General features: G+C 43.2%; 1 protein-coding gene across 3 annotated transcripts; it reads left to right on the forward strand.

Annotated features, from left to right (window-relative positions):
* Nucleotides 1-6: 6 nt before the first annotated feature.
* On the forward strand, nt 7-17,148 carry mthfr (methylenetetrahydrofolate reductase (NAD(P)H)). Of its 3 annotated transcripts, none has more exons than XM_085259227.1 (12): nt 7-703; nt 1,930-2,188; nt 3,038-3,276; nt 5,212-5,322; nt 5,396-5,589; nt 5,986-6,236; nt 11,543-11,677; nt 12,643-12,823; nt 13,171-13,353; nt 13,440-13,541; nt 13,624-13,743; nt 14,134-17,148. In XM_085259227.1, exons 2-12 carry the CDS (start codon nt 1,944-1,946, stop codon nt 14,347-14,349), a joined length of 1,977 nt encoding a protein of 658 aa, XP_085115353.1. In that variant the 5' UTR covers nt 7-703; nt 1,930-1,943; the 3' UTR covers nt 14,350-17,148. The 3 variants fall into 3 exon arrangements, with proteins under 3 accessions (XP_085115353.1, XP_085115352.1, XP_085115351.1); XM_085259226.1 differs by lacking the exon at nt 7-703 and adding an exon at nt 1,350-1,485; XM_085259225.1 differs by lacking the exon at nt 7-703 and adding an exon at nt 1,371-1,790.
* The last annotated feature ends 577 nt before the right edge of the window (nt 17,149-17,725 follow it).

The raw sequence follows: 17,725 nt of genomic DNA on the forward strand, positions 1-17,725 counted from the left end.
TCGGATATTTGATGTCTGCTCTGTAACAGACAGTACACAGAACTGGCCATACTGAATATGAACGTTTTGCGACTGTTCGTCTGTGGTAGCCGTGTGATGGATTTGCGACAGACTTCAGAGTCGAACGGCACAGATTTAAACTAAACGCTGCAGCTTCATAGGCTCACTTTAAAAGTGTCTTGGTTGCCTGCTGTGGCTCTCCTGTGACTCTAATCTATAATGGCGTCATCTGCTGTTACTAACACAACAGCGGGAGCCTTTTTAAAAACTCCCGCTCGGGTTTAAGAAGACACGCAGCGTCAGTTTTACGACAGAGAGGCGCAGACACGGATATTATTCGGGAGGAGAATATTACAATGAAACACACCAGGGCGATTTATAAGATTATTAACGGCAGAACCTGAAAAAAAGCACACACACATTTGTTTGTTTGTATGTGTCCAATTAAGCGCCACTTTCGCTGTCGGGTGGCTGCTGCTGCACCGTGGACAGCAGTACCAGCAACAACCAGGCCTGATAGGCTGAGCCCATCAGCCATGGAGAGGTGCAGCAGGAGTGGCCGCAGTCCCAACGGCACTGTGGGGACGTTAACGTGGTAATAAAAGGAGATTCACTGATCCCAGTAAAGGGTCACAGGCCTCCCGTGTTGTATTGAAGCCCAGCAGGAGGAAGTGTGTTTCGGGTTCTTGTGGCGTCTCTGCAGGTATGTACGTCTTTTCTCAGTACACAGCGATTATGAGCTTCTCCGTGTCTGAGCCTACATGCCACAGCTGATGATGTGACAGGACCATAAATAACACGCGCGTTTAAGCACAGAGGGCTCGGGATAGGAAATGATGTTTGGTGTGCTTCCACACAGCCCACGGTCAGGTGTCACACATTCTAGTTTATGCAGTGGGATCATTTGTAATAATGCACCTGTCCTCTGGGTAAATCCTCCACTCCACCCGTGTCTCACTCAGTCCTTAACTGACGAGCTGGCCCTTACTGATTCTTCCTCAGCCTCTTCTCCTTAGCTGCCAGTGGAGACAACGTTAGAGATGCAAGGCTGAGATTGTTTGGACACGTGCAGAGAGGATACGTGACAGCTGCCAGGCAGGAGGGACAGAGGAAGACCTCTGAAAGTTCGGATGTAGTGAAGGAGGGCATGTGGAGAGTTTGTGCGTCAGAGGAGGAGGAGGATGGGATCAAAAGAAAGGAGGCAGCAGAATCTGGAAAGATCAACATAAAGCTGATAATTACACGAAAGACCAACTCGTGTAGCAGAATTCTGATTCAGAAGAGCGCTTTGTGTTGCAGACCATTTGGAGAATGAGCACTAAGAACAGAAGGGGGCAGTATTGCAACTGTAAAGGATGCAAACTGTTGGAAAACTCCAAAGAGGAAGCAGTTTAGCGTAAAGTTCGCAGCAGCTGTAGCAGTGCTTATTTTTGTGGCTGTGGACGAATGGGAGCTCAGGGGCATAAAGGCAGCAGGACCGAGGAGGTGGTATAAACTATCTGCACATTGCACCAGTGTAAATCAGTCCAGCACGATGGCGTTAGGCGCACTCGGTTGACTCGATGTGTCGATTCTGCGTTTACGTGTGAATGCAGCCTGAGCACGTGCTGAGCCCGGACAGCTAGCTTAAGCAGCGCGTGCGCGCAAGAGTTATAACGAGCCGCTCGCGTCGCTGTTAAGCAACCGACGTTATCACAGCCGTCGGTCACCATTCAGTCAGACCATAATTAACCCGTGATGTAAAGGGTCAGAGGTAGGAGTGTGTGAGTGCCGTGCTGCCTGCTATAGTGGTAAGTCCGAAACAGCTGTTATATGCGGGATGTGGAAACGTTTCGTGGAGAACATTTAGCTAAAGTTGTGCTGTAACACGTTTTCTCATGCAGGCAACATTAAATCTGAACACACCGCCGTATCTGTTCTTCTTCCCAGTGTAAGTTACAGTCATGGTGAACCAGGTTCAGCGAGGGGATGGCACCTGCCAGTGCAAGAGCGACTCCAGCGGGGCCAGCAACAGTGGCGGGGACAGCTCCAAGGAGAGCTCCCGGTGCTCCACGCCGGTGCTGGATGCGTACCGGTCGGACAGATTGCGGGACAAGATGCGCAGAAGGATGGAGTCCGGAGACCGCTGGTTCTCGTTGGAGTTCTTCCCTCCACGCACAGCCAGTGGGGCTGTTAACCTCATATCACGGTATGTGAACTTAAACGGGACGCATCAAGAATGAGACGTGCCTGGGTTAACAGCGACCGCTGGTGGGGCTGTTGGTGGTGCAGATGGGAACTGAAGAGGGACAAGGAAAGGCAGGAGTGTGCTAGTAGGGCTATGTATAGCAACAGGAGAGATGATAGTGTGTGTGTGTCGGGGGGGGGGATCCAGTAGAAGTGACAGACTCTGGCAGTAACATATCCCAAAAAGTCATGATGGCGGTCAGTCCTGCTTTTATTTATTTATTTATTTATTTTAACTCATGTTTTGGTCCACAGGCAGCATCCACTATCTCAGGATGTTTATTCTAATGCTTATAAAATTGACCGATTTCGCGATTGGGACCTTTTCACGCCTTCTTTAACTTAATCACAAAAATCCTTTTTATGAGCAAAATCAACAGAAGGTTGCAATTTGACAGCTGTTCTGTTATGAAGTATGTGATCTCTCTGATATGTATCCAGGGAACTCTAAGACACAAAACAGTGTTCTTCACTGTCTGGAGCACATCCAGTTCTTGGTAGACTAATAAACCCAACACGCAGACCAACACAGACTAATTAACAATCCACCAAAAAAGTACAAACATTGATATGAATTTTCCACAGCAGACGTCCTCAAATGTGTGACCATAAAAGCTTCATGAAACATAACACTGTACACACTATGATCTTATCTGCAAAACTGAAAACACCTTACTGAGCCCATCTGGGAAAACGTGTCCCGGTTTGGCTCCCAGCCCTCAAGTCCAGATTGTAGTTGTTATGTATGTGTTCATCTTTACTACCTCACTCCCACCCCTGGTTTGAGTGTGCCTCTGTGTTTTTTCTACAGGTTTGACCGTATGGGCTCTGGTGGGCCCCTGTTCATCGACATTACCTGGCACCCAGCAGGCGACCCGGGTTCAGACAAGGAAACTTCATCCATGATGATTGCTAGCACAGCTGTCAACTATTGTGGCCTGGAGAGCATCCTCCACCTAACCTGCTGCAATCAAAGCAAAGAGAAAATCACTGGCTACTTGGCAAAAGCAAAGCACCTGGGCCTGAAGAATATCATGGCACTAAGAGGAGGTAATGCTGATGGTAGCCATACCAGCACTCTTCTGTTTAACACTTACTCTCCAACAGATAAACCGGAGAGCAGCTTGGGGTTAGTATGAGCCAGGGATCAAACCATCAACCTTTCAGTCATTAGATGATCCGCTGTACTTCCTGGGCTGCAGCAGCTCAGCAGCCATAAAGGGTTGATGGGGCATTGTCATCCTGTGAATGCAATAACTCGAGAACAAGAGGATGTGGGATTTAGAGAGGCGTACCCACTGAAGGGTAGCACTGGCTGTCGAGTATTTTTATCATGTCTTCACACAGCAGCACGCCAACAACACTCGTACTCGTAAATTAAATGCATTATTAATGGAATCATCCATTTTTCTGTACAGCCTGTGATGTACTAAATCTCTCAGGATGTACCATTTATTTAAAAGGGGAAAAAAAGAAAAAAAAAACTCCTAATAAACTGCAAATGTAAAACCTGATGGAGACATCCTGCTGCAGCGTTTGTGCTCTGAAATATTCCAGATCATTCAGCTTCTGAGACGAGAATTAGAAACACAATGTCAGACCTACTTTTTCCTTTACTTTGGTCTTACTGCAAGCAAGAAAAATATTTGAAAATCAACAAGCAGCATGATTTCGAATGGCTTAAAAAATGTAGTAAAGACAAATGTCAGGTGACGTGAAGTTGCTTGGTGTAACAGTGGACTGTGTTCTCCACACTGGCGTGGGTTACAGTGGACTCTCCAAACACTGATTCTGTTCATCTGGACATTTTCAGTGGGAGAAACGTTTCATCACTCATCCAGGTGACTTCTTCAGTCTCAGCTGAAGGTTTCCCCAATCTTATAAACAGTACATTTGCATAATGACTAAAACCAGCCCACTGAAGGAACAATGGGCTGTGAGGTCAGTCCCTTAATCATTATTATGCAAATTCTCATGACCATTGATCAACAGCCACTGATCAGTGGTCATGAGTATGATTCACAGAGTTGGTGAATGGCAGCTATCACAGCATTGTAAGATGGTGACAGATGTACCCTTAGACCCCCTCCTCCATTCAGAGATGGTCTTTCCCTTTTCACGTAAATGGCCTTCTTGACTCCGCCCTCAAACCAGCATTCCTCCCTGTCCAGGATGTGTTCATCCTCATCATTGAAAGAGTGTCCTCTGGCCTGTAGGTGTAAATAGACTGCAGAGTCCTGGCCTGATGGTTGCTGATCAATGCTCATGAGAATTTGCATAATTATGATTAAGGAACTGACCTCCCGGCCCATTGTTCCTTCAGTGGTGCTAGTTTCAGTTCAGGCAAATGATCATTATGTTTATAAGGTTGGAAACCTGCAGTCAGCTGAGACTGAAGAAGTCACCTTGGATGAGTGACGACACGTTTCTCCCACTGAAAACGTCCAGATGAACAGAATCAACTTTTGGGATTTCTTTACCTGGATGACTGAACATCCATCAAGACATTACAATGGACTGTTAACACAGCGCCGCATGCACGAGCAGTGCTCTGCAGAGGCGGACAGTTTATGTCCTGTTTGTAATGTTCTGTGACACTTTGTTAAAATCATCGGTCACAACCATAAAAGCACTTAAATGCTGCGTTAGCAGGCATGCTACATGCAGCGAGTGATGTCACACGCTACATCTGAATCAGCTGATGGCTGAATGTCAACAATCTGATCGCTGACGGACGAGTTTTTCTTTGGCAATTAAAATCGATGCATTCCCACTGCTAATGCTTCCCAATCTGTGGAGACGTTCCTTCACCGTAACACGTCCTCGATTCAGCTGCACTTTCCCCGATTCATACAAACTAATGGATCTCCCTCTTTGTTTTAATCGGCGCTCAAAGCTCATCTAGTTTGTTGTACAAGGATGCGACCTGTCTCATCCAGCTGTGCATGTTTTTAAACCTTAGGCATGTGCCAAATATCTTCACAGACCCAATAGGAGAAGATTGGGAGAAAGAGGAGGATGGTTTCAACTATGCCATCGACCTTGTCAAACATATCCGCTCAGAGTTTGATGACTACTTTGACATCTGCGTCGCTGGTATGTTCTCACCGTCGAGGTCAGCAGGATGCAGTTTGAGTGGATTGTCGCTAATTTAAATGTGTGTGTCCAGGCTACCCCACAGGCCACCCTGAAGCAGAGAGCTATGAAGCTGATCTCAGGCACCTGAAGGAGAAAGTGGATGCTGGAGCAGACTTTGTCATCACCCAGCTGTTCTTCAGGCCCGACACTTTCCTCAAGTTCCTGGATGATTGCAGAGCCATTGGCATCACATGTCCCATCTTACCAGGAATCTTCCCCATTCAGGTAACTAAGTTCTTCTAGGAACAGGAATCCTCTTATCTTTATCTTCAAAGCAATTTTCTCCTCTTTGAAGTGATAGTGTTGTGTTCTGTTACTCTTTACACTCCCTGTGATTGTGCTTTCCTCTTTCGTCATCTGAACCATGGAGCAGTCAAAGGGGTAGCTGGTTGCAGTGATACTAAAGAGTGTTAAATGTACTCGTCATGGTCCAGATTTCCCTTTTGCCTTCCACACAGGGAAAGACGACTCGATGGAGCTAATGTTTCAGACAGACATTGTAGCATTAGCAGTCTCACAGTGACAGCAGTGCTGACCACACGTAAAGCTGCTGGATAACAGTACGTTCTGTTAGAGCTGCACAGGAGTGGATCTCAACTTTCGTGTGTTCATGTTGTTCAGGGTTACCAGTCTCTGCGTCAGCTTGTCAAGCTCTCCAAGCTTGAGGTCCCAGAGGAGATCACCCAAGTCATCGAGCCTATCAAAGACAACGATGCTGCTATCCGTAATTATGGGATACAGCAAGCAGTGGAGATGTGCCGTGTGCTGCTGGATAGTGGCAAGGTGCCAGGTGTCCACTTTTACACGCTGAACCGTGAAGTTGCGACCATGGAGGTGCTTCGACAGCTGGGCCTGTGGATAGAAGACCCCAGGTCAGTCAATCAAACACCAGTGCTTTGAGCAAAAGTGAGATTCAGTCGAGTTTAATAAGAAAATGTAGTTTCGTCAACCATCTCCACACAATATTAACTCCGATTCTAAGTTAGAAATATGAACATGCTGCCAAAAACCACAGAAAAAATAAATGAAAGCATATACAAGGTTGGAGCCGCATGTAGATGGAGCTGGGGCATTGCTTCAGGAATGGAACTAATAAACTGTGCGGGCCATCCAGTGTCGTACTTTGCCTTGAGTGTATCATTACACTGCAGCTCCATCTGAATCTGCACAGGTGCAGTTTCCACGTAAATGAGTTGCGAAGCAGCTCAAAATTCTCTTTTTGTGCTTCAAAGTCACCAAAGCGCCGGGCGTGCGCAGTGCGCTCAGTTTATCAGCAAAGTCCGCTGACTTGGTTCAACATTACTTGGCAACAGGGAAAGTGGGGCAGGTTGCACTGGTGCATTTGTGACAGCTTCACTTGAAATGCCTTCACCACATCATACATGTCCATGAACTGACAGATTTCCTTGCTGAGCTCAAAAACTCTATTGAGAACTTTTCCCCAACTCAGCCAACGGACCTCTGTATGATGAGGAATGTCAGCAAACTCTGAATCTATTTCCCACATAAAAGACTGAAATTGACGGTGATTTAAACTTTTAGCTCAGATAAAATTTACGGTTTGCGTTACGGTGATCATTACATGCTCCATTTTTAGGACTTTACCACACAGCCTTTCCTGGTGTGTGATGCAGTATGCTGTTAACTCGCCGATACAGTTCTCCTGCATCTTTACTCGCATCCTGACGACAACACCGGCGCTCGATCTGTTGTTTGTCCCGGGGCAGTTTCATGTCGGTTAGAGCAGGGCGATATGGCCAAAAATATTTATCACGATATATATTTGAAAATTTGCGATAACGATATAACTGACGATATAATTGATGCGTGACAAAATACAACTCCACAACATTACTAGCGCAAAAAGACAACCTTCCATTTATTTTCACTTAAACAAGAAGCTGGTTTTTATGTACATTAAAGCTTTATAAAAATGTAACAGTGCAAATGCAAATTCCTTGCTGACAGTTTAACCAAAAGGCATTTCCAGTAGAAATGGGCTGACATATCCTGAGCATAACCATGTATAATATCCACTGAAGTTAAAAAGAGGTGCTTTGCAACATTAAACTGCAGTGTGCAGTACGTATTTTTCGGACCATAAGGTGCACGGGATTATAAGGCACATTAAGCGAAACAAAGCAGTCAGATAAATCAAACTTTATTAAACTCATTCTTCTTGCTTCCTCCACTTCTGTACCATTGATTCATTAATGTTGAATTCTCTGGCAGCGGCTCTATTCCCATGTTGTTGCAGTATATTAATGACTAACCTCGTATTGTGGATGGATTATCTCAGTTGTTCTCCTGACTGAAGATTGGTCCTTTTACAGCATCCTGCCATGCGATTGCATTTGTCTCTAACCATGAGGAACCTTAACGTTAACTTTTATAAGTGGAAAAGTGTTAAGTGTTCGTCCTCCAGCTTCACTGTTTATGTTATGCTAACATAGCTGTGTCGCTAGCGATCACGTAGCACATCATTATATACCAGCTAGCCCAACTTCAGTAACCCTACAAACGTCACTGCTGTTTAGTTTCCTGTCTTCATTTATGTTGGAAGTGATAGCAGAGCTGTACGTTTGATTTTTTTTTCAGAAATCTCTCAGTCAGAACATGCAATATCATGCTTAGGTAACTAGCGAGCTAACTTCCGCTAGCTTCCTGCTAGCTTCTAACTCCGTTAAATGTAATACATTTTGTTTTCATGGATGCCTGGAAGTTAAACTTCATAGTTACACCTGGTAAAGCAGCAATGCTGATCGTTTTATTAAAGATGAAAGAATTTAGACAGTTTTTAACTCTTAGTGATGCTGCAGTGTTCGTTTGACCTGAAAAAGATGGAGTTTAGGACCCAGATTACTCCCAGATTTAAGGGCATCTTAGTCCGACGGCCGCTTGCATGTTCTGCAAAAAAATGTGCTTTGTGGACAAACACCAAACCAGTTCCACATCACTGAAGTTGCACCATTTTTACAAACCAATTCTGGTTCATCTGTTTCACTCAACAATCGGCCATGTGCGTATGAAAACAAAGGCACTGCGCATGCGCGTTTTACTCATATTCTATCGCGATATTTCATTTTCCTATCGTTGCCTAACATTATACCGGTATTACCGTGAACGGTATAATATGGCCCAGCCCTAATGTCGGTTACACTTTGACATACGTTTCTGCTCAGGCTCACATTTGCCAAAATCTGCGTTTTGTCTGGACACATGACGTCGCACAGCTTCATCATGCAGCTCTTCAGAGTCATAAATGGCCGGGCTGATTTGGCTATCTCCTCTGCTACAATAAAACTTGCTTTCACAACAGCTTCACTTTGTGATTTTTCTCTGGTGAAATGTTAGATTCTTCTTTAGCTCTTCTACCTTCTGTAGTTTCTGCATTTAGGTTTTTCAGCTAATCCTGATGTTTTTTGTCATAGTGCCGTCTTAAATTAAATTCTTTAATTACAGCATATTAGCTCCACTAATAAGACACACGGGGTTACCAGCAATGTCTGTAAACATATATTCAGCCTCCCACCGGTGCTGAAAGGCTCTGCTTTCAGAATCGACTTTTCGCTTCGCCATTGTGAGTGGCTAGCTTTGTAATAACAGAAGTTTGACTTGATTGACGCAGGAATGTTCCCAGTTAGCCTAGCGTTCGGCAAGGAGGCTGCAGCGCTGCATTATGGGATCTGTAGTTTCTGTGTTATTAGCACCTCATATCACCATGCATAACACTAATAATAAATCTGTATAAAATGATTTCGGCCTGGAGTTTGACACGTGCTTGTAAGGAGTCTGGAATGATGCTGCATTTACTACTTTAAAGACTGGAAATCAAACCCTGACCATGTGGGTATAATGAGAGGATATGGCGATAGACTCCCCAAAGCACATTACTATCTTGCCTTTTCGACTCGCAGCCATACTTCACCTCTGTCAGACAGATCCTCGTCTATGCGATATGACACGTTTGGGCCTGTAATATAATAAATAAATAATAATAATATACTAAAATTAATTTTGTGTCCTGAGAGTTTCCCAAATCGAGTTGGTGTGTTGAGAATTGCCGAGACGGGGTTTGCACCGTGTAAGATGATGTCATCTGTTTAAAGTGATGATTTATGTGAGAGGCCTCCAGTCACGTAAAATGATGATTATGGCATGCTGGGTTCCTCAGTGTTCACCAATTCAATTCAGTTTTATTTATATAGCACCAAATCACAGCAACAGTCGCCTCAAGGCGCTTTATATTGTAAGGTAGACCCTACAATAATACAACAGAGAAAACCCAACAATCATATGACCCCCTATGAGCAAGCACTTTGGCGACAGTGGGACGGAAAAACTCCCTTTTAACAAGAAGAAACCTCTGGCAGAACCAGGCTCAGGGAGGGGCGGCCATCTGCTGTGATTGGTTGGGGTGAGAGAAGGAAGACAGGATAAAGACATGCTGTGGAAGACAGACGGGGATTAATAACAGATATGATTCAGTGCAGAGAGGTCTATTAACACATAGTGAGTGAGAAAGGTGACTGGAAAGGAAACACTCAATGCATCATGGAAATCCCCGGCAGCCTACGTCTATTGCAGCATAACTAAGGGCTGGGCCAGGTGACCCTGAATCCTCCCTATCTATATGCTTTAGCAAAAAGGCAAGTTTTAAGCCTAATCTTGAAAGTAGAGATAGTGTCTGTCTCCTGAATCCAAACTGGAAGCTGGTTCCACAGAAGAGGGGCCTGAAAACTGAAGGCTCTCCCTCCCATTCTACTTTTAAATACTCTAGGAACAACAAGTAGTTCTGCAGAGCGAGAGCGAAGTGCTCTAATAGGGTGATATGGTACTACAAGGTCATTAAGATAAGATGGGGCCTGATTATTTAAGACCTTGTATGTGAGGAGCAGGATTTTGAATTCAATTCTGGATTTAACAGGGAGCCAATGAAGGGAAGCCAATACAGGAGAAATATGCTCTCTCTTTCTAGTCCCTGTCAGTACTCTTGCTGCAGCATTTTGGATTAGCTGAAGGCTTTTCAGTGAGTTTTTTGGACATCCTGATAATAATGAATTACAGTAGTCCAGCCTGGAAGTAATAAATGCATGAACTAGTTTTTCAGCGTCACTCTGAGACAGGATATTTCTAATTTTAGAGATGTTGCGCAAATGGAAGAACGCAGTCTTACATATTTTTTTAATATGTGCATTGAAGGACATGTCCTGGTCAAAAATGACTCCCAAGGTTCCTCACAGTGTTACTGGAGGCCAAGGTAATGCCATCCAGAGTAAGAATCTGGTTAGATACCATATTTCTAAGATTTTCAGGGCCGAGTACAATAACCTCAGTTTTATCTGAATTAAGAAGCAGAAAGTTAGCGGCCATCCAGGTCTTTATGTCTTTAAGACATTCCTGCAGTTTAACTAATTGGTGTGTGTTATCTGGCTTCATGGACAGATAGAGCTGGGTGTCATCAGCATAGCAGTGAAAATGTATGCTATGTCTTCTGATAGTACTGCCTAAGGGAAGCATGTATATAAACAGAATTGGTCCTAGCACTGAACCCTGTGGAACACCATAATTAACCTCAGTGTGTGAAGAGGACTCTCCATTTACATGAACAAATCTGAGTCTATTAGATAGATATGATACAAACCACTGCAGCGCAGTACCTGTAATACCTACCAGCATGTTCTAATCGCTCTAATAGGATATTATACCAGTCATCTTGGGTGGAATTTGATTCCACAGTGAGATTTGCTCAAGTTGCAGATCTGCCGATGGTTGTATTAACTGTTCAGGAGCTCACTGATGCCTTTTTCAAAGTCTGGGAGGAGATTCCCATAAACATTACTGCCTCACACCAACTTTCGTGACACATGTTGACATGCTAACACTGTGTTGAATCAAACTGTAAGTTCTAACTCCAATTTAGGTGTAATTTTGAATCTGCTTAAAAGGTTGATTATTACATCTCCACTGACAATTTTATTATCATTACATTACAGTGTTACATGAGTAAAGTATTTCAGCTTGAATGCTTCGTTCATCAAGAACTCATGTGTGATCAAAGTAGTGACCAAAGTATTTGCTTCATTTCACTGAGCAGTGTCTTTTGTAGAGCAGGCCTTTATTTCTTTTCCTGCCCTGAGAGAGTGCTGTAGAGGCTGACAGTGTCTTTCTGTGCCAGGCGGCCTCTGCCCTGGGCAGTGAGCGCCCATCCCAAACGGAAGGTAGAAGATGTTCGACCCATCTTCTGGGCTTCCAGGCCCAAGAGCTACATCTACAGAACCCAGGACTGGGACGACTTCCCCAATGGCAGATGGTAGGGTTCATTTATCACGATGTCCTCATTGTTGCATTTCAGACATTAAATGAGGGCTGTTCTTGTTGAATGCCTCAATTTATGCAAATTATTGCATAAGTGTATGTAAGAACTTGCATACGAGTTGTGAGTCGTGCTGTTGTCCACAGGGATCATCCTTCATCTCCAGCCTTTGACTCTGTTAAGTGCATACTGGAGTTACATTAACAGCTGTTCTATGTGATAAGTTTTCTAATGTGTGTTCTTGTAGCTGCAGTTTTTCTTTTTCGGTATTAAACCGGCAAACACACTGATGTCCTCATGACCATTGTATTCACTGTGTGTTAACAAGAAAACTGCCATCACTCTGAGCTGAGTGGACCCTGGCAGACTGGCAGACGTGGGAAGTATGATGCAGGTTTTAGGCTCGCTGTTGCTCAAAAGCTCACCATCAGAAGACCCTGTTGCTTGCTTGTTTATGCATTTCTCCTTTAACCTCCTGAGACACAAACGCTTTCATAGCATGCATTTTTAATTTATCTTTGATATTTGGGCTGATTGGGACCTGATGAATGTAAAAACAAAGAGTTAACTTCACTCTGATAAACCTGATTTTGTTTCTAAGAAATGAGATCCACATATGAGGATACTTGTTTAAAATTTCAATAGAACAGAGGCAGTATAATGTCCTCGTAAGTGGATATCAGGCCCTTGTAGAGCAAAATTTAGTATTTTGGTCTAGACAACCAAAAATGTGATTCCTACATATGTGGACGCCAGGTCCTAGGAGGTTAAATATGTGACTCATTCTTCAGATGGACTGGTTGTTTCCTACTCTGCTCGAGCGCTCACATTGACACTATGAAATGTGCATACGCGTTAAATTGTATTATTATTGTTTCTTGTTTTTTTTTAATCTAATCACTTTCTGGAACCTCGTTCAGCTTTTATTGAACTTTAGCTCAGAGTCTTGTTTTCGTCCTCAGGGGAAATTCCTCGTCTCCAGCTTTTGGGGAGTTGAATGACTATTACCTGTTCTACCTGAAGAGCAAATCATCTAAAGATGCACTGCTGCAAATGTGGGGTGAAGAGCTACAAAATGAGGAGAGCGTCTTCGAAGTCTTTACCTGCTACATTACAGCTCAGCCAAATCGCTGCGGACACAAGGTATCCAGGATGAACCACGGAGCTCGGTCACTCGTAGCTTTCCCAGCCTGTGGCACCACAGATTTCCTATATCTGTCCTTGGTTTAAGTATACAAAGCTGTTGTCTACTGTATGTTCCAGCTAAATTAGATAAGTCAAGTGTGAAAACTAACCTTGTGGTTGGCTGGTGTGCCATTGTTACTCTGTTTAAATGAATCCTGTCCTGAGTGCACTGGAAACACTGACACTCACTCTGAGAACAGGTTTTTGTTTTTAACCATACCCCACGTAGCCACTCGTTCTTCCACAGCAAGTCTTCTGTATATAGCAGCAGTAACAGCAGGCTAAGGCTTTCTCTTCTGCTGTAGGTGATGTGTTTGCCTTGGAATGACGAGCCTCTGGCCCCAGAGACCAACCTTCTGAAGGATGAACTGGAGAAAGTGAACAGGCGAGGAGTCCTCACCATCAATTCTCAGCCCAACATCAATGGCAAACCCTCCACAGACCCCATTGTGGGCTGGGGACCTCCAGGGGGCTATGTCTTCCAGAAGGTACAAACACTAACAGTATTTTCAGTACCTTCAGATGGGATACTCAGAGTCTGCTGTTGTTAATATGGATGTTATTCAACCGACAGGCCTATCTGGAGTTTTTCACCTCCAGTGAAAATGTGACCGCTCTTCTTAAAGTACTGAAGAAGTACGAGCCCCGTGTGAATTATCACATTGTTAATGTGAATGTAAGTTTGTTCACAAAGCATCAGTCACTCCATGGTTGTGTGTGTGTGTAAACATTGGTCATGGTGAACATTTTGCATGCAGGGCCGTAACCTGACCAACGCCCCTGAAATGCAACCAAATGCTGTGACTTGGGGGATCTTCGCCGGAAGGGAGATTGTTCAGCCGACTGTAGTGGACCCAGTTAGTTTCATGTACTGGAAGGTGAGACACTGTCTTCTTTCTGTCCACAGTTTGGGGAATGTTAAACCTTGTGTCGTGTTTTTAAATGACTGAAATATTTAAGGTTTAAAGGGGTAATAATAAAGTATGACTGCGTTTAATGGTAGAGTAGGAGGCGGAGCTCTGGAACCAGCTCCAAGCGGTCGCAGCAGATGGCCCCGCCCCTCCTTGCTGCTGGTACTGCTGGAGGTTTCTTCCTGTTAAAAGGGAGTTTTTCCTTCCCACTGTCACTAGCTGCTCGCTCATACGGGCTTATCTGATTGTTTGTTTTCTCTGTATTTTTGTATAATCTTTAACTTTAAAGACAGAGTGCAGTGTGATGTAAAAGCTCTGGCATGTTGTGTTGACCCAGATGTTCTCATATCTTCTCAGGATGAGGCGTTTGCCTTGTGGATTGAGCAGTGGGGCAAACTCTATGAAGACGAGTCTCCTTCTCGGATGATAATTAAATATATCCATGACAATTACTTCCTCGTCAATTTGGTGGACAATGACTTCCCTCTGGAGAACTGCCTGTGGCAAGTCATCGATGACATGTTTGAGCTGCTCGACGCTCCTCCAGAGCTTCACAGTGAAGAAACTGTCTGAATAAAGTCTTTTTTTTTTTTAAGAAAAAAAAAGAAAACACTAAGAACAGTTGAGTTTTTTTTTTTTTTTTTAAAAATGCCATTAACGTTACAGAGTATGAATATCAAACTGTAAAGATGTTTTTATTGATTTTTCAAACCTTTGAGTGAATAGGAAACAATGATCAATGAAATTGTGCGGTCATGTTGGCTCCTGATGAGTAATGTCACTGTCAGGCAGATTAACCTGTTTTGTTTTTACGTATGTGGAGCTGATCATTTGTTCAAAGGGAAACTTGTGCTAAACAACTAAACCTCCAAACGATGACCTCAGAACATGAATTGTGAACATTTCACTTTTACTCTTACAAAGAGTTCAGATGGCCTACATGTAAGAATGAGCATTAATGTGTTATTATAGGTGAGAACCTAGTGTAGTGATCAAATATATGTAAGATGTGTGCAAATCTTACACCTTATGATGAACTTGATGTCATGACAAGAGTCACACTTAAAGCACCTGCTGCCTTATGTACATGATTAATAATACTTATTAAATACTTTTCCTTCACTTACGTAACTTGTCCAGTAACTGTGTGGGTGGGAGGTATGGAGCTGGGCATCAACGCTGGTCTGTAGTGACAAGTGGCTTTATTAGGTGCTAGTGCTAACGTCAAGTTCAAAGTCCAGGTCATACAGTACATGACACTCCAGCAGCCAAGTGGCATGTGGGGATTTTCCACATATTGAGTAATTCAACGTGTAAATGTACATGTCACAGCTTATTGACCAGATCACCTACATCATGTTGAGCCAAGCAGAAGACACGTTTAAAGTATAGTTTGTATTTCTGCAAAAAATATTAGTAATGGAAGAAGCAATTAAAGTTTAAAATTTCTATCATTTTGCAAAATGTATTTTCCAGTGAGTTTTTTTTATTTTTATTTAAAAGTCCAGTTTAAGTTAGTTTTCTGGGTTCTTGTATCTGTATAAGCTTTTATGACATGTTAGAATGGGTGTCAGAATAATCAGCACTAGCTTGCAGTGTAGTTTCTAAATCTACGTTCCATTTTTAGTGATTACTCAAAATCTATTGCAAATATAAATGTTGACTGGTCAGTAACATACAGGCAGTGGCGGTCCTAGCCTGTTTGGCGCCCCGGGCGAACACGCCCTCTGGCGCCCCCCCCCCCCACACACACACACACACACACCTTATTAAGGATTGTACATTAACATAAAACTGTTGTCGGAACCATACTGTATTTCACCAGAGAAACATACACATATGAAGAGAGACAGATATGCATGGTATGCAAACGGCTACCAAAAAGCCATCATAATTCGTCATACAATGAGAACAGGACAAATCAACAATTAACAATGACTAATTAATATTAAAATCTGTAACATAAGGTATTTTTTTTGGAGTTTATTCTGTAACTGTTGCTATTTTTACCAATTCTTCTTGGTGCAACTGTAACCCACATAATTTCCTTAGGGATTAATAAAGTATTCTGACTGATTGTTTCAGGATGAGCTGCCATAATCCAATGACACATCTGCTTACCTGTATCTTTTGCTCGTTTCTCCTCCTTTTCTATTTTTTCTAAACTGAGCACCTGATGGCTTTGAACTTTTCCTGTCCATCTTCCATTGGTTTTAATTTTACACTCCATGAACAGCCATCCCCCAACTCGAGGATCACCACAACATAACCTAACACACCTACACCTTAGTTCACAGATTCACTTTGTCTAAGGTGCATTTCTGGGATTTCACACAACCCAGGATTCAAATCGTGAATACATAATGGGCTTGGATTTACATCATTATGAATGAAATGTGCTCTATTTGAAAGCAGCCCCCCCCCCCCTCCCCTTTCAACGGGTTGTGTGTGAGACCTTAAATCATCAAACTGTAAATTATAAATTTTAAATTGTTATTGATCCCTTTACCCCGAGTCCTAAAGTGTATATTTATTTTCTTACTCTTCTTATATTTATTGTTTTCTTGCTGTAATTGGAGCCTCGTCGTCTTGTCTCTCTATATACTGGACTGTATGTAGCGGAGATGACAATAAAGTTTACTTTGACTTCAGCAGCGAGCAGGCGCACCGAGCAAATTATAAGTCTGTATCATGATGTCTGGTGTTTTCGTGTTTGTTGTTTTGTTTTTATTTTGTTTACTTTGCGAGTTGGTTATTAGACGCTGCTCCAGCCAGTCAGAGAATCCCCCGCCGCCCCGCCCTCTCCTCCCTGTGCCGCAAGCAGCAGGCACCTCGCAAACGGAGGGCGCCCTTACTGCCAGCAAATGGGCAATAGAAAACCGATTGGTGCCTGTACCATTCCCAATATGTGCTGGCTGACGTCGGGGCAGCATGAGTACGAGCATTTTTTTATTTATTTTTTTTGCCGATGCCCGTGATGCCGACCCCCACCCCGATGCCGCTCCGGGCAACCGCCCGTGTCGCCCGTATCAAAAACTGCATACAGGTGACACACACTGAATGTAACGCTTTCAACAAATCCAAACAGACAAACCAACATCGCCCTTGCATGAGGATGCTGAGCATGATAGAAAAGGACAAAATAATTGGTTTTCGTTTGCCCACTTGCTGAGGAGTTGGGTAAAATGCAGACATGTACAGATACATACCCTGTGGTCATAATGAGAGATGAATGTGAATTGTACAGTCTACCCATTCCGGGTACTCCCAGTATTTCATTAACTTTCATTAAGTGGTGTTTTCACTGTTATGTCTATTTTCTGAATAAAGGGAGCAATGTACTTAACATAGAGGAGAGAAACTGAAACACAAGTTTTGGTCCTGTAATGTTAGTATGGTATATTTAATGATATTATTTAAATATTTGAAAGCAGAACGGGAGGCAGAGTCTTAAGCTTTCAGCCCCCTCTTCTGTGGAACGAGCTTCCAGTTTGGATTCGGGAGACAGACACCCTGTCCCTGAACCCTGGTTCAGCTAAAGGTTTCTTCTAGTTTAAAGGAAGATTTTCTTTCCACTATTGCAAAGGTGCTTGAACAGAGGTGGCCATCTGGCTGTATTAATAAAGGGTCTTTACCTTAGGATACAAAATGGCTTGAGATCACTGTTGCTGTGATTTGGCACTGTATAAATAAGACTGAATTGGAAAATGAGTGATGGAGATCTAGCACTTCTATTTTTTGAATGTTTAATTAAAGTATTAATGTTTGGAATAGTTAGAGCTTTGTCATCATGGAGCTGAACAACATGTGTGTGGTTAGATTTAGGCACCAAAATAATTGGATAGGTTTCCCAGAGATTATAGTTGAGGGTAAAATCCATTTTTCAATATAAACCAAAGGCTAAGAAGACTAACTTCTTTTCAACAAGATTCTTCGTCTATGCTTTTTA

This window comes from Mchenga conophoros, linkage group LG20 (assembly GCF_057382185.1).
Source record: "Mchenga conophoros isolate Kocher_MC1m ecotype Shallow Benthic linkage group LG20, M_conophoros_male_GT1.1, whole genome shotgun sequence".
NCBI classification, from domain to species: domain Eukaryota; kingdom Metazoa; phylum Chordata; class Actinopteri; order Cichliformes; family Cichlidae; genus Mchenga; species Mchenga conophoros.

Excerpts from the sequence above, each read along its gene's own strand:
- mthfr (XM_085259227.1), top strand. The coding sequence starts at position 1,944 with ATGGTGAACCAGGTTCAGCGAGGGGATGGCACCTGCCAGTGCAAGAGC. Across the intron at positions 3,277-5,211 it reads TATCATGGCACTAAGAGGAG|ACCCAATAGGAGAAGATTGG; the intron begins GTAATGCTGATG and ends ATATCTTCACAG. Across the intron at positions 11,678-12,642 it reads GACTTCCCCAATGGCAGATG|GGGAAATTCCTCGTCTCCAG; the intron begins GTAGGGTTCATT and ends TTTCGTCCTCAG.